At 43.7% G+C, this 15,585-nt stretch overlaps 1 protein-coding gene across 4 annotated transcripts in view; it reads right to left on the bottom strand.

The window, feature by feature from the left end:
* The window catches only part of AFAP1L2 (actin filament associated protein 1 like 2), an 84,455-nt gene that overhangs the window by 31,640 nt on the left and 37,230 nt on the right, over positions 1–15,585 (bottom strand). For all 4 annotated transcript variants that reach the window (XM_068951651.1, XM_068951653.1, XM_068951654.1 and 1 more), the window contains exons 2-3: positions 3,967–4,095; positions 3,375–3,452 (exon numbers count right to left, since the gene is read on the bottom strand). In XM_068951651.1, the coding sequence (XP_068807752.1) occupies positions 3,375–3,452; positions 3,967–4,095 (207 nt within the window). The remainder of the gene's footprint in view (positions 1–3,374; positions 3,453–3,966; positions 4,096–15,585) is intronic.

Genomic DNA, 15,585 nt, shown 5'->3' with positions numbered 1-15,585 from the left:
CTGGCTAACTTCAGTAAGCCAGGAGGTCACAGAGACCCGTGGATCAACGGAAGTCAACTGAACGTAACTGTTTGCACCCTGCAAGTAGGATTGCTGGGTATATTATAAATTTCAAACTGATATTAAAGCAGGTGAGTATAGGACACAGACTGATCATCAGCCCTACTAAACGGTGTTTCTTTGCATCATGAGGAGATGCACCTTCCAAAATACCCTATACAGCCAGAGTTGTATCTACAGGCTGCTGTTGGAGGTTGGCCTTCCCTGAAAGGGACCAGGGAGAAGACGCTCTCAGGGCAGACATCTTCCATCAACAGCAAATGAGGCCATTGTTGCTTTTGGAAAGACCAGAAACAAGGCTGAGATTTCCTAAAGCCGCAGTGGGCTATTCCCTAAGAGAAGATTATCTCCACACTCACAGTTGTGCACACAGGGCACTTTTAAAGGGCTTCTCTAGCAGAGAGAGACAGTCTGGCCAATGTGTATCCTTCTGCAGCACGCAAAACTTCCCATGCTCAGCTCTGCAGAAGAGAAATTATTGCAGCAGGGTTAACTACTGCCAAACCCTTTGCAAGTGGTGGCCATTTGCTCATGACTTTCCGACACACCTAGCAACCATCCCACTGAACCTTACTGCACAAGCAAAAGGCTGTTTGCTTTTTATACCAACAGTTCAACCTTCTCCCACCAACCGTTTCAGCACAGGACAGAGACCACAGCTTCAGTCCTCACCCTGCTAGAAAACATCCCACCTCCACAGACCCATGCCCATGCACTCCAGCTGAGGAGCAGGGCAGGGTGTGATGGATCTTTGATTTTTGGATTATGTACAGCAAGAACCACCCCTTTAGCCTTCTTCCTAACAAGATCCCTGGGAGATGACAGAATCACAGAATGGCCAAGGTTGGAAGGGACCTCTGGAGATCACCTAGTCCAACCCCCCTGCTCAATGTTTTGGGGTTTTCTGTTCTGAGGTTAGAGAGGGTAGCTATCGCTGTGCCCAGCACCCAGCAATAGATAGACTTTTCATACTTAATGCATGTTTTTGGTATGAAGAGTCTACACAATGTGTGTTGTACATATCCCTTTCTTCTGCTGCTATGCACATCTGCACCACATAGCACAAAACTATTACCTGATTAGGGGGGGAAAGAAGTATTTTTTCCTAGATAAGCATTAACACTTTGCAAGTGTTTTCTGACAAAAATGCCTTCCTGAACCCTGGAATTTGGAGAGTGTTTAGAGGAGAGAAGGAAAGAGGAAGGAAAAAAAAAAGAGGACAAAATGACTGCCAAAATTCACATCTGCACTAATTTTGTTATTCAACTGTGTTCTCTGCTCTTTGTCAAAGTGAGCCGCTACCAGTATCTAGCCTAAAAGGATCATAGTGTGTGCCACCAGGAGCCCTACATCACACAGACTGTCCCACCTCCCAGACTCCTGCCTTGTGAGCCCTCTGTGGTGACTTCCAGAAGGCATTTGGTTCACTGAAGAACCCCAAGGACTTGCAGCATAGAGACTTGATATATTTCTCAAGTAAGTGACTTCACCATTGACTGCAATGAATTCAACTACTGTGCCATAAAGAGGCATCTCAAAAGAACTGTGTTGTTCAGCTTGTGTCCTTACTGATGGAATCAAAGTAGACACAGTGAGCAGTGAAATTTTTTTTTTTTTTTTTGCAATAATAGCATTTTTAAGGTTTGGGGGGAACTTTTGGAACTGATGTATTATCATTTCAGGAAGCATTTCACCCTGTGTTGCTAGAGCACATGTACAGCAGTGAAGAAACCCTTCAGGGAATGAGATGTCCAGTTGATCTCAGCCACAAGACTGTCATCATGAGTTCCCATCACAGGATTTACGAGAAGCAAAGTACACAGAGCTACGGTGGAGAAAGGGAGTGTGAGAGGGGGGCTACAAAATCACTGGGGGATCTGTATCACAACCCGTAACACCACTGGGTAATACGGCCCTCTCCATCTGCTAAACCTGAACCTGCAGACCCCACTGCTCACCAGGCACACACAGACCTCTCCATCCAGTTACAGAGACAGGCTCAGGGCTGTACATCCAGCTGTAGCTACAGCTGAGATCCCATGCATATTTGTGACTGACTTCAGCGTTTCCACTTAACTCACAAGTTTTATTTGGACTAGGGAGGTTGCTGAAAAGAGAGAAAGAGAGAAGCAATAGGTCCCCCAGGGAGTGATTGAGTGGGTAGGCTTGTGGCCTTGATAGAGAAATAAGAGAAGCAACTCTAAAAATAAGTTGTCTGAAATTTGTCCCTGAGTTTCAGTATGCAAGCCTTGTTTTAGCCACACGACTGAGAACCAATATAAAGGAGTATGTCCGTTATTGCTCAGCCACCAGGAGCTACCAACAGGCTGCGCAATCCTGTTATGAAGCATTACAGCATTACCTAGAGGGCCCTGCCTAGAGGTCACGCTGGGGCTGCATGTGTAACCCGAGAGAACGTTCTATTTGCAAGAGTGTTTGAAGTTAACCTAAATTCAGCTGCAGGTGGTTAAAAAACAAAAAACAAAACAAAACCAAAACAAACACAACTCTGAGAATGAAACTACTCCGACTATTGTAGGACCAGCACATCAACTGCAGGCTCTACTGATGTATTCTCCTGTCTAGTCTGTTTAGATTGGAAAATCTGGGGTAGGGTCCACCTCTGACTAGGTGTGCATGAAAGAGATCGTGTAGAACCAGATTATTACTGACATACATTTACCAAAAACAACAGTTGCAATGAATATCAAAGAGAAAGGATATTTTTAAAGAATTATGACATTCTTCACCATCTTACGAACTCAAAACCTGAGAATATGCACTGGAAATGAATGTTTTATCCAGGTTTAATTTCTTGGCTTGTGCACTGCAGAATTCTAGCATCCCCCAGGAGATGCAGCTGCTCTGCCTGCACAGATGGCGAGGGTTCAGACTGCGCGCCCTGGGAATTTGCCTTGCTAGGTCATGACAATTCAGCTCCTGTGGGCTAGTCAGTCAGACACATGCTTTCGAAGTCTCAAAGAGGAGAGGTGACCTGTTTCATGGCCAAAAGAAACACCAAGGCTTCCTTAAATATTTCAGGCATTGAAGCTGCAAGCCTAAGAAGGCAATGTTTTTATCCGAAAATAACACCCTCCAAAGGGCTACTTCCAGGAATAACCTCACAGTGCTGGCATGGGCCACAATTTCCAGGGGAATGTAACAAAAATGGCAGTCCTTCCACACTGTCAACTGCCTCAACCCTCAGAGCTGTGGGAGAGGCCTCCACTGATTCCAGTAAAAGAAGGATCTAACCATACATGCCCTTCTTGTACCATTAGATATGAGGCAATCATTAATCTTCAGTTCCGTACCTTTGTCTTGTTTCTCTTGGTCACCCTGCTGCTTATTGATGGTCACTTTGTTCATGTAAATATATTCCTCATCACCACCTGCAACCAAAGGTAAAAGCAAGCTCTTTATCTACCCTCTGCTTTCATGTTGCTGAGCTTTTCCATGAAGACAGATGCAAAAAGTATCAGCTGTGTGCATTTGCAAGGACACATGTAGGTTGAGGCTATGTGCAAAAAATCTCCAAGCAATAATAACAAGCTGAAAAATTAAACGCTGTATAGCCAGGAAATTCCATAAGTTAAAATTTCTACTTAAATATTAACTTGGCCAAACAGTACATCCTGTGTATCTTACAGAGCGGATTAAATAAACTTAAGGTTTAACAAGAAAAACAGAAAGAATCAGGAATCTTGGGAATCCTTTGCTTGTAAAGCCGGACACATAGCCATAGTAATTTTACATAAACAGTTAAGAGGTCACTGCAAAAATAATCTCCATTTCATTTTCTCCTTCTAATTTTCACGTCTCCCCTCCCTCTCAACCTCCAAGAAAACGTTGCTTCAAGACCCCTTAGGATCCCATCGCTCTGTCCCTGGTTTTCCCTCTACGTACCGCTGGACTTGGTGTACACCCGCAGAAGGTCAGACAGGAAACTCTTTTTCACAACAGCCGTGCTGCTCAAGTTCTCCTTGTCCAGTATCCTCAGAAAATCTTCAAGTTCTGTGAGCAGCTGCTCGAGAGCTAGGACAGCAACAGAGACAACTGTTGGCAAAGCAGTTTGGTGGCGTTTAAAGAGGGGGCATATACTGATTCTGTATTTTCCAAGAGCCTCTGGATTTGTCTGCCCAAGAATAATTTATATTTAGTTTTCCAGTCTAAATCCTCCCCTCTTGTTTTGCGAGGAAATTAAGTCGCAGAACCAAAACAGCTCCAACTTCCCTTAGTTGGTTCAGACACCACTATAATACCATGCAAATATCTATAAGATTCTTCCTATAGGAATTTTTGCTCAAGGAAAGTATGGAGAGATTTTGAGTATTAGGGCTAAGATTCCACGAAGGCAGCTGGCAAGGTCTTGTCTCTGGAATCTGAGCCCCTTCAAACTTCATTCAGACCTTATCTGGACTGGAATCTACCAAAAGCCCTGCTTTCTGGCTCTTTGCAGGCCTTCTTCCTATTTTTCTCAGTCTGTAATGATTCAGAAACATTTGTGCACACACCCACCAAAAAAGCACTAGCATAATTCATAAGTCAGTAATTTATTGGGTTATCTTGCTTGGATGGTGACCACTTTGTACCAAGCGAAACTGAAGATAATCCCAAAACTGAACAGTTACGCAGGACAGCTTTCAGGAAAACCTGCTACATCAAAGACATCTCTTTATACCTGCAAAGAGCAACTCACATGCACAGCTCCCCAGCACTGAAGGCTAAGCCAGGTTAATAGGTTTATTTTACTCCTAAGGAGGCGCTACGCAACTCTGCCATTGATAAATCACTTCTCTGATAGGGCTCACACTGAAGGAACAGGCATTTAATTGCTCTCTTTTGTTCACTCTTAAGTTTGTCATGGGCTAATTAAGCAGCAGTGGCAGGATACCATTCCAGAAGGGAAATAACAGAGTATTATGTGCAGAAAGGAAGTGCACTGTAAGAAGGACAGCATGTGAGAAAAGCATGGAACTCGCCAACTATGGCCATTCCTCCTCTTTGGGCTCTCCCTATTACTCAATCACTTTCTAATGTTAGCGAGCTGTAGGAGAAAAGTAGTAAGCTTCTATTTTCCACAGTCAGGCTGTAAAATCGGTTGCAACTCTTTACCACACCATCAGGAAACATGTGGCTGTGAAATACAGATAATTTAAAATACTCCATTTCCTTTACTTACAGCATTTCCATACTGTTTGTTACCATGATATCTATGAGGCTCTCAGTAAACATCAATTAACTAGAGAAATAATAATATCCTGGTTTTATAGGGTAAAATATTTGAATCGCATCTCCTTTAAGCGCTACTATCTCCAAGGTCACAAAGAATGTTTGGGTAAGAGCAGGACAGAGCCATTATCTTCTTTCTTCCCCATCTTTAGCCACTTGGCAACTCTTCCTATCCTAAGGTGAGTATACATTAGGAGACAGATAAATAAAGTCTAAAGTATTCCATGCTGTGAAGTTCTATGGTGCTAGACATTAATTCAAAAACATGCTACTACTCTTCACTGGCTTGACTGTAAAAACAGTCTAACAAGTCCAGATCAATCAATAATGGCTTCAAAGGAAACTATCAACTGGTTCCATATGTTTCATTTTATATCCTCTATGCCCAATCAATTCTCTTTTGGTCTGATTAGGGACCAGCAGAGAAAGGAAAATGCCTATATCATGCTGCATAAATTTGAATGCTTTTGTTAGCTGCTCTTTTACCCAACTATAACCTGTTGCTACCCAGGGGAAATAAGAATCGTTTCAAGATACAACAGCACTTTTCACAAGCTGTAAGGAAAGAGGTACTATTTGATGACAACAAGAACGGACGTACCATTAAACAACGAATTGTAAAGATTTTATATCAAATACACACTCATAACCTGCTTCTCTCAAGCTTCAAGGACCATACTTCTTCTGACTTTAAGGAGAGAAACTCCCACTGGGGTAAATCACAGCCTTACGATATTCACTCATCTGCTGCATTGGCCTCCTTCAGAAAGTTTAAATTGAGGTCAGTTCCTGCTATAGGCAAGGCCTAAATGTGCATTCCTATTAGTTCATACTAGTGGACAGGACAATTACCTTCAGAGATGATATAAAAGGAAACACAGCATAAGAAATACCTAATTTAACTCGAAGCTTCATAAGAGGGTCAGTTCCCAAAGGCTGTCTGCATAGAAGTCATACTACTGAGTTTCTGGGGAAGGAGGGAAAATTCCCTTTCCCATCCCCACTACTGCAGAAAATGACTTCATTATTCTCCCAAGCATCCACAACTAGCACACACACTGGACCAAGCTCTTATGAGTAACACAGCCCATACAGTAGGTTACATTTTTCAGCCCATCAAAGCTGAATTCAGGCTTCTAGTGACTCAAACCAACTCATTTCGGACGTGATCCTGGGGCCACAAAGGTCAGTGGAAAGAGTCCATCAGATTTCAATGGATTCAGAGTTCAGGGACTGAAGAGAGTCATTTTGTTCTTCTTCAGCAAGAAGCAGTATATACACCATCTGCTTCCATGCAAATACCCCTTTGATCTCAGCTGGACATTCCCTATCCAAACCTGATACCTGCAAAAATAAACTGCCATTGAAATGAATGTGACCATTCATTCTTTCATATCAGAAGGAGAATACACTAACACTTAGCAGATAGTGATGAATATGAAGAGAGAGAAGGATGAATGTGAAGGGGTCTAAAAGATCCTCTGTGCATGCAAGAACCACAGCAGGGACCCAGCAGGTCAGTAGGACCAAAAACAGTTCAGAACCCACGTACATCAAATCACCTCAGGATTTCGAGAGCTGGCAGCTACTACCTGGTATCGCCTAACAGTCTATCACGCTATACTGTGGTGACAGTATATTGAACGTACTAACAGCAAAATGAGGTTGGTGGTTATTCAAACCAGCCTGAAATGGATGGCTCTCCCTCAAAGCTGCATTGTTTTGCCCTCCTTATCTTAGTAATTTAGAAATAGTATCATGTAAAGGGATGACTCCTGTAGCTAGGATTATCCAATGGCCCTGCAGGGCAACAGTTAGATGCAAGGAACGCATTTGCAAAATCAAATGAACGTGAATAAGGAGGAGAGTTTAGATGAGGACAGAAGCACATGTCAGCGCAATTCTCAGAGGCACTTTGGAAAAAACCTTCCACAGCTACACAGCTCTCCAAGTCTCACAGCACTACTTTAGGATCCTCCAAGTAGCACGTGACTGAACTAATCTTTCTGATGCTACTGCAAACACATACTGCCATAGTACTTAAAAAAAAAAAAAACAAAAACCCTACTTCATCAAAAATAGGAAGTTACCTCTAAAGTTAAGACTAGGGAAAGTAAGGTTAAGAAGAATTAAGAGACTTAGCCAAGAAGAACTAAGAGATTTAGCCAAGGCCACTCTGGAAACCTCTACTGAAGTCAGCCCTCCCAAGCCCTAGGTCATGATCAGCTCTATCTCCTTACAAGGCAAGGTCCACAGGTAGGTAGTACTATTAGACAGCACAACACAGCTCATATCATGCTCTCCTTCTCTATGGCCACAGGCATCAGGCACTACATAAAATCATGAGGATTCCCCAATACATGGCGGAGAGAGACGTAGGAGCATCACAGTCAACACCTGAAACTTGAATGATTTGCATCTGCAACGAGCAGATGATTGTCACTGAAAGGAGTGAACATCAAAACGTATAGAAAACATATATCTTTGCTGATGTAGGAAGGAAGCTTACAGAGTAATGGTTACAAAGAGAACCACTACTTCCTTCAGTTCATTTAAACAGAGATCAGAGAACTGTATCAGCAAAATATTCTCTTATTTTTTACTCCAATGCAACGCAACCCCTTTTACAGAAACTCCTAGGAAGCACTCTGACAACAGAAGACGCTCTGTATGAAGGTTGCAACTTTAGCTGAAACAATAAGCAATGAACTGTTTGAAACTTGACTGATCTGTTTCAATGGCAATTCAGTGGCAGTGAGACAGTGAAAAGGACTTCTTTTGGCACAAGTCTACAGCCACTCTTTGCAGCTAGAAAGTCTCTTGCATTACAGCAGCAGCTATCCTAGTTCATGTGAAGCTAGAGCCAAAAATGCAGCAGCTTGCAAAGCCCCCATTGAGGGAGCACATTCCTTGTAAAAGAGCTGCCAATTTTGCCTGACATCAAGGTCACCGAAAGGTAAATGACCATTAAACTAGATTATAAAAACCATTCCTTCCAATAACCACTGATCTTTGTTATTTTCCTACAATAACAACCTATGTCTACATCTAATTACTTCATGTCTTGGCCTTATAAGGAAATGGAAAGACAGGGTCCAAATGAACTTTCATTCAAGTGTTTTAGTAACCACTGGGCAGGATTATATCAGACCATTTAATCTACATTCAATTATTTATTTTATCAAGGTAGAGGGGCCCCAGCCACTGGACAAAGAACTGTAATAAGATACATACTAAAAGACAAACTCTTTCCTATACTGAGATGAGAGGTGGAAGATAAGGAGTATCATTTACTAACAGGAAGCTAAGGCGCAGAAAGATTAAGCTATTTGTCCAAGGATATGTGCGTATTCTCCATCAGATCAGGAATGCAACCTAGTTTTCCTGTGTCCCAGTCTGCAGCTTTCACTTCCAAATCACCCTTCCTTGAATCTTGAAGCGCTAGGAGATTTCCCACGCTCCTGCCAAAAGCAGAAGCTAGATTTAGGACTTCACTTCACATCTGCTATATGCGACTCGGTTAAGCTGCTAGATTCAGGCACCTCTCTCTGCCAGAGGGAGAGGAGAACCTGTAAATGCTTGCAGTGCTGCAGCCTGCTTCAAAAGCCTTGGAGAGTCCTGAGACAGTGAAACTGGTAACCGTGTCAGGGCTCTCAGAAGGGTACAAGGAGTTTCCAAGCAGCCATTGGAGGGGAACCGAGCAGCCCCAGCTTCCCTTGAAGGAACCTCTTCCACAGGGTGCCGAGAAGAGACTTCCCGTGGCATCCTTTCAGTCCCCAGTTTCCCCTCCTGAACAGCCTAGGCTAGCAGCACTGGCGCTCCCCAGGGGCTGCTTTGGCAGAAAGCAGTTACTTTCCTGCCCTGCTTTCTTTTTTCTTCCCCGCATAAAATCAATAGGCCAGCTGATGAGTGTGCAGTGAGGACAGGCTGGGATAGAGAGAGCATTCAGACTGCTGAATAGCTAGTGTTGTGAGCAGAGCAGGAGGACCCAGGCCAGGCCTCCTAGACTAATTTAGAGTTTTGCAAAGGCCGACTGTTACTGGAAGAGAGAAAAAGTCATCTATGATGACAGCTAAAGAAGCCTATTCTCCCTAACTATGAGGAAAGACAGATGTGTTAACAGTGACAGCTGTAACAGCTGGATGACCCTCATATAAGGCTGCCTTCCAAACCAACAAAGCGGATATTTCTTCAATCAAACAGACCCTACTCATCCTGCCTGCTTGCAAGGGAGGAGCAAAGAAAACTGTGAAATCACTGCTGCAGAAAGGCCAAAGCATTAAGACTCCTCTACCCTGCTTTGAATGCCCTCGACTCCAGCACGTTCAGCCAGCAAAACGTGAAGAAGGGTATATGGCCATCAGCGGGAGAGGAAGTGACGACATCTCCATCAAACCACAGAAGGCCACTCCTTTGAAACACACCTCCACCACGCTGAAACCTTGCTAGCATTCACCCAGGCTGGTGGGCGTAAAAATGCCAGCAAGCGTGGACTAAACTTACTAACTTCATTTTTATCATTAGAAGCCAGGCTTCACTTCTCACACTTAAACCTGCAGTGACTGGCACCCAGCCGCATTGTTGGCCAGGTGAAAATCCTTCATTTTTCATAGAAGAGTATTTCATAAATTTTGGTAGGGAGGGAAAAAAAAAAATCTCCTCACAACAAAATGAGAAGTGCTGTGTTTATCAAAGTAAAGAAGAAAATCAAGCTTTTTGTAAACAGGGCATTAGAGAAAGACTGCTAGATTAAAAAAATAAAAGGGAAAAGTCACAAAATTGAGGCAACCCTAAACCCCTCTAAATAGGAAAATTGTAAAATTGGAGAACTCCTGCCGTTAATTCCTCTATTTAGCATGCTGTGTTAGACAGTTACAGCTACTGCCACAAAGCTGCCTGATTTTCAGAAATAATGAGTGCTTACAAGGAATAAAAATAAACAAAAAAAACCCAGAGACTGCTTCTTTGATGTACCTAAATCCACTGCCACCTGGCTTCACACACTCAGGTTGGAAGCACTAGACTTGTCTTTGCTGCAAATTATGAATCATGGAAGAGGGGGCAAACAATGTGTCTTCTTGGTTGCGGGCTGTGAACTGCACAGATGAACCCAACCAGCTCTGCGTGGGCTGCTCTGGAAGTTCGAACAAGAATCATATTGAGAAGCTGGCAGCTCTAACCTAGGAACTCTGAACTTTAACAAAACGGCAGCAGAAAACGCACACAAAGCTTCTCAGTCTGCTGAACAAACAACAGACTTCTCTCCCCTCCACTGGAAGATGAGAAACAGCATCCAAGAAAATTTAAAAAAAAATAAATAAAAAAGAGAGAAGAAAAGGAAAGCGTGAAAATTACTTCATCCTAAGGAGCTTTCATTGAGCAATCTCGTATCTCTTTGTGCCATAATGCTTTATTATATGCAATAGATGGTACATGCATGAACCTTGGGATGAATATAGTGACATCTCCCTTTGCAAAGAGTCTCAGTCTTTCCAAGACCGACCAGCTGGTGAGTCATAGGTGGTCTCACACTGCCAATCTAATTTGCTGGATGAAATTTGAAAGGAGTCAGCATCTCTTCTCTTTTATAACATGCCACATTGGTAGAATGCCCATCAAACTCAAAAGGTCCCCAGAGTTTTATTAGGCTATAGATTGCATGTCTGTGCTCAGGTTGTTAGTGACAGCAGTGAATGCAGTCATATAATAAAGTATCACAGAGAACTGTACTGGGACCCAGAGTTGTCTGGACTGCCACTGCTGCATCTCGAAGTATATATGGGACCAGGTCATATATCACTTGCATAACACTAAATTCCTTTGGGGGCAGAATCAAGCTAGAAAAACATCAGGGAAGCAATTGAGAGAAAAAAAATAAGTTACTGGAAAATATCAGAACAGTAGCCAGGAGAATAAGATTTGGATCAAAGTAACTCAGAGATGAAGGTGAATTGGAAAAATTTGGACCAAGTCAGGTCGGTCAGGGTATGAAATAGGGTCTTCTTCCTCAGATAAGTGTCCCCAACAACAGGCCAGAGTCAGCCCCCTCTCCTGGAGGGAGGAAAACAATCTCAAATTTTATGAAGCAGAATTCTTTTTTGCTGCCAAGTCCCAGCATTGAAGCCTACAGTTGTGTGATGGAAAATGACAATTTCCTCTAAAGCTGCCACCATTGATTCCCTTCTCAACCCGCAGTCTCTTCTGCTGCTTTTTCCCCTTATTTCCTCAGTTTTCAGATTTGTAAAACTGAGGGTCCTCCTCCTTACCGGGTCTATCTCGTGAATCTTTGCCCCCCTCTTCATCCCTCGCTCCCTAGAAGACCATGTGGCTGACTTCATTGTTGGGCTTGGTGACAACCTGACCTGTACGTGGCACGCTGCTGCCCAAATCCAGTGCAAAGAGGCATCCCACAGCAACCGACTCAGCTCAGCCTTTGCAATGCACTTGTTCTCCTCTTCCTCGATGCAGCAGTTGTTCCAGGGAGAAGGCAACAAGGGTTCCTGCACCTCAGCTCAGTTCCTTGTGAATGCTGGGAGAAAACTAGAGCCTCTCTATCACAGCCTGACCCTGATTCCTGGAATTAGTCTTCCTCCCTAAGAAAGCTCTGGAGTAGCCCTGGGGAGAAAGAACAGCTCTTCTTAGAGGAGCTCCTGGTTTGCGGAGCATGACTGTAGTCAAAATGCAGAAGCAGACTGAATCTGTTACTCTTATTCATCACCTCGGGTGGCTATACCCAGAGGAAGGCAGGGTGTATCCAGATGGCTATATTCTGTCTCTCTCCACATTATAAAATAGGGGCTCTACTGACTGGCACGCTGCTCTCCTAAAGCCCCACAGAGCCCTTGGCCATGGGATCCCTCTTTACTGTAGAGAAGGGAAGCCTGGGATACCACGTCCACAAAACAGTGACTGGGTCCTAATGAGATAAGCTATCGCAATGATGGTAAATGACAGCCCTGGGACAACACCCTGCAGTTTGTACCACATCAATGCAAGTAAAGGAGGTTGAGGAGGTTGACTGCCAAGAACATGTGGATGGATTTCTTTCTCACAGGCAAAAAAGATTATAGGAAGCTGCCAAATACACTGTTTAAAAAAAGGAGGACATGCACACACACATACACATGCACACACCATCTGAACGCCTCATATCAAAGCATTTTCCCACCATTCTCTGTTTACTTAGCGGCCTCATTTCTCCAACGAACAATAGAAACATAACAAAAGTGAAAAGCAATTATGCTTGATGCAGCAAAAGCAAGAGGGCTAGTGTCACAGAGAAAGGCATGCAGAGAACTGGAGTCCCCAGTCTTTTCCCTGCTCTTTCCTTCATAGCAGGGACTCTTCTAGCCACGCCAGCTGGCCATAATGACCAGGGCTCAGCCTCTTTTTCCACAGCTGTAAAACAGAATGACTGCATAAGACTTGCACTAGTGCAGGGGAAAAAAGGACTTCTGAAGTATCCTGAAGCGTATCAGGTAGGCTGACAGATACTGTAGCAGCTGTTGTTGATTGCTACATTTCTTTCTCAATAGTCTTGTTCAAGCCTTTGTCCAAGTATTCCATGCAGTCCTTATGCATCCTCTTCTTCAGGGTAGCTTAGGAACCCAAAAACCAGGAGGGAGCATGCAGCTAAGGCACTGAACTGTATTGATAGAGGAATGTGCAAACCAGATATTTCCTCTGGAATCACTGTACATAAACATCAGCAGAGACCTACTCCCAGAAAAAAAAAAGTCTACAGACATCACTTCAGTTTAGGGTTAAGAGGTGTGGGAGAGGAGGCTTGAGAATGACTCAACAGTCACTTTAGAGGTCAAATTACAAACTGCCTCCTACAATGAGTTACCGGTGCTCAACTAGCATCTCCTAGCAGGGCTCCAACATCTGTTAGCACAGGAGGTCACAGCTCCCACCCACCCACAAGGGGAGGGCACTAATACCAGGAGGAGTCCTAAGGGCAGGACTGGATGTCTCTAGTCTTAAAATCAAGACGTGACATCTTTATTTATCTCATGTCCGCAACCACCGAAGTGGAGAGGTCATTGAATTCTGGGTGGGACTGCAGCCTCCCAGGAGAATGCAGCACCCCTGTTAGTTATCCATTACTGAAGCAGGTGGGCACCACGTGAGCCATTTTAAGGCACAGGCATCTTGTGGGGGAACATCAGTCTTGTCCTAATGCTGCAATGATGCTCTAGAGAAACAGAGGGTCTGCCCTGCTCCAGATCCTAAACTTCACCTTTCTCTCATCAGGTTTTCAAATGCAGTTCAAGCTTTTGGTACCATTCGGTGTCTGTGTTGTTAGTTCATGTTGCCCAAGAAACTGCGAAACATTTTCTTAGTAGAGCCTTTCAGAGAGACTTCTGTCCAATCCTCTTAAAAATGAGTATCAGCTGCTTTTGGAAAAACAACTGTCAGTCGTGGGGAAGAGCATCAGAAAAGCATCTCTCCCAAGCCACCCCATTTATGCAGGTGCCTACTACACAGGCATCACTTTTCCAACACAGGTCACTCGCTTATTGCATGAAAGAAGCACGCCCTGCTAAAACACAAGTGAGAAGGTGGCAAAATGGTGATAAATACTGTTCATGGTAAGCCAGGAGTGTACTGGGGTAAATGGCATAGTAATTCTCAAACCAGTGCAGAACCAGTTAAGCAACAAGGCTAGGATGTCAGTGCTACAGAGACTACTGGAGCTCTGTTCAGCGCATGAAGAGACGTAACACAAGCTCCTGTTTGTTTTCCTTTGGATCCAGGCCCCACATGGTGTTGATGGTCAGACTCATGGAGAAGGGATCAGATAAGAAAACAAATAAATAAATGAAAGTCACTCCTCCCTTCCCCCTCCCAAAGGAAAAAGATGACCCACATGCAGCAGCCATGTAAAGCAGTATTACTCTTTCCTCTGCTGAGCTCCACTACCACAGGACAGCTATGTACCTACTGCAATAAGCAACTTCTGCTGTGAACTGGGCAAGCCTTGGCTTGGCTCAAGGCAATGGACCTGTCCCACTGCCCACAGCTGCTTTACTCTTCTGTGGGGGAACCTCTTACTAGGCATAGGAGAGGAAATCACTGACATAAAGCTGCCAAGATTGACAGATAAATCTTATTTTATCCACTAGAGTCATAGAAGATCAGCAAAAAACTGCACCACTGGGCTCAAGTCTCCTCTCCCTTTCATCATTAAAAAGCAGGAAGTCAAATTTACCTGAAATGCACAGGCAGTAAAGAGGAAGATCAGGACATATTAACTTTGTGTCACCCTGCCTTCTTCCCAGCAGGTCCCCACAGGAGCCTGGGGGCTTTGTGGCGGCACAGAACCTGGACTAAGACCTACATTTCTTTCTTTCCCATGTGAATTGGAAAGCTCTTCCCTTTCTATCCAGACTATGAGGCATGAGAAATGAGAGACAGCTCCCAAACCAGCAAAACAACCATTTACTGGATTAAAAAAAGATTTTCTTACTTAGTCTGTCTTGTGCTTTGTTTACATGAATAAGAGCCAGTTATTCAGAGTGGGAATAATATTCTGAATTAAACCTCTGAAACCCATTACATAAATATGCTGAAGGTAACATTAATCCTATCAGACTTAAGAGTTAGATCATTATTTTCATTTACCATTTCAGCAGAAAATCTGTGACGAGAAACTGCTGATGAACAAGTTCAAGCCCTTCCAGCAAATTCAGCTTCCCTGGAACTTTTTTTTTTTTTTTTTAAAAAAAACTCATGCTTGACTCTTTAACCTCCCTTTTAATAGACCTCTAAGGATCCTTGTAGCTTGGCTTTAACTTAGCCAGTTAGGCTATTTCTCTTTTCTCAGCATTAAACTCTAATGAATACTGATATCATCATCAGTAATGGACATGCTACCCCTGCATACATCTCCTTCTCAAGCATTTTTTCATCCTCCAAACCTGCAATTAGAAATTAGAGGGACCAGCAGGGGTTGAGCTCGACACTGATGCATGGCTGAACTTTCCCCAGATGTCAGCAGCCTTGTGATCTGGCAGGAGAGGGCAAGAGGGAGGTATCAGGACAGGGCCACCTTAGCCCAGCTTGGAGCCATTCAGGGTGCTGACTCAGGATCAGAGATTGATCCTTTCTTGAAATTAAGCAGGTTCGGCACAAAAGTTAACAACATATCCCAACAAATAACATCCTCCAGCTCTTATACATCTCTCTGCATCTTCCAGGACACTACGTACAACTTAACTCATCCTCACAACTCTCCCCACTGGTGAGAAAATGCTCCATGAGAAGTCTGGAAAGAGAAGAAATACAACC

Source organism: Struthio camelus, chromosome 7, assembly GCF_040807025.1.
Source record: "Struthio camelus isolate bStrCam1 chromosome 7, bStrCam1.hap1, whole genome shotgun sequence".
Classification (NCBI taxonomy): Eukaryota; Metazoa; Chordata; class Aves; order Struthioniformes; family Struthionidae; genus Struthio; species Struthio camelus.
Note: the sequence above shows the minus strand (reverse complement) of the source record. Positions and strands in the feature narration are given on the sequence as shown.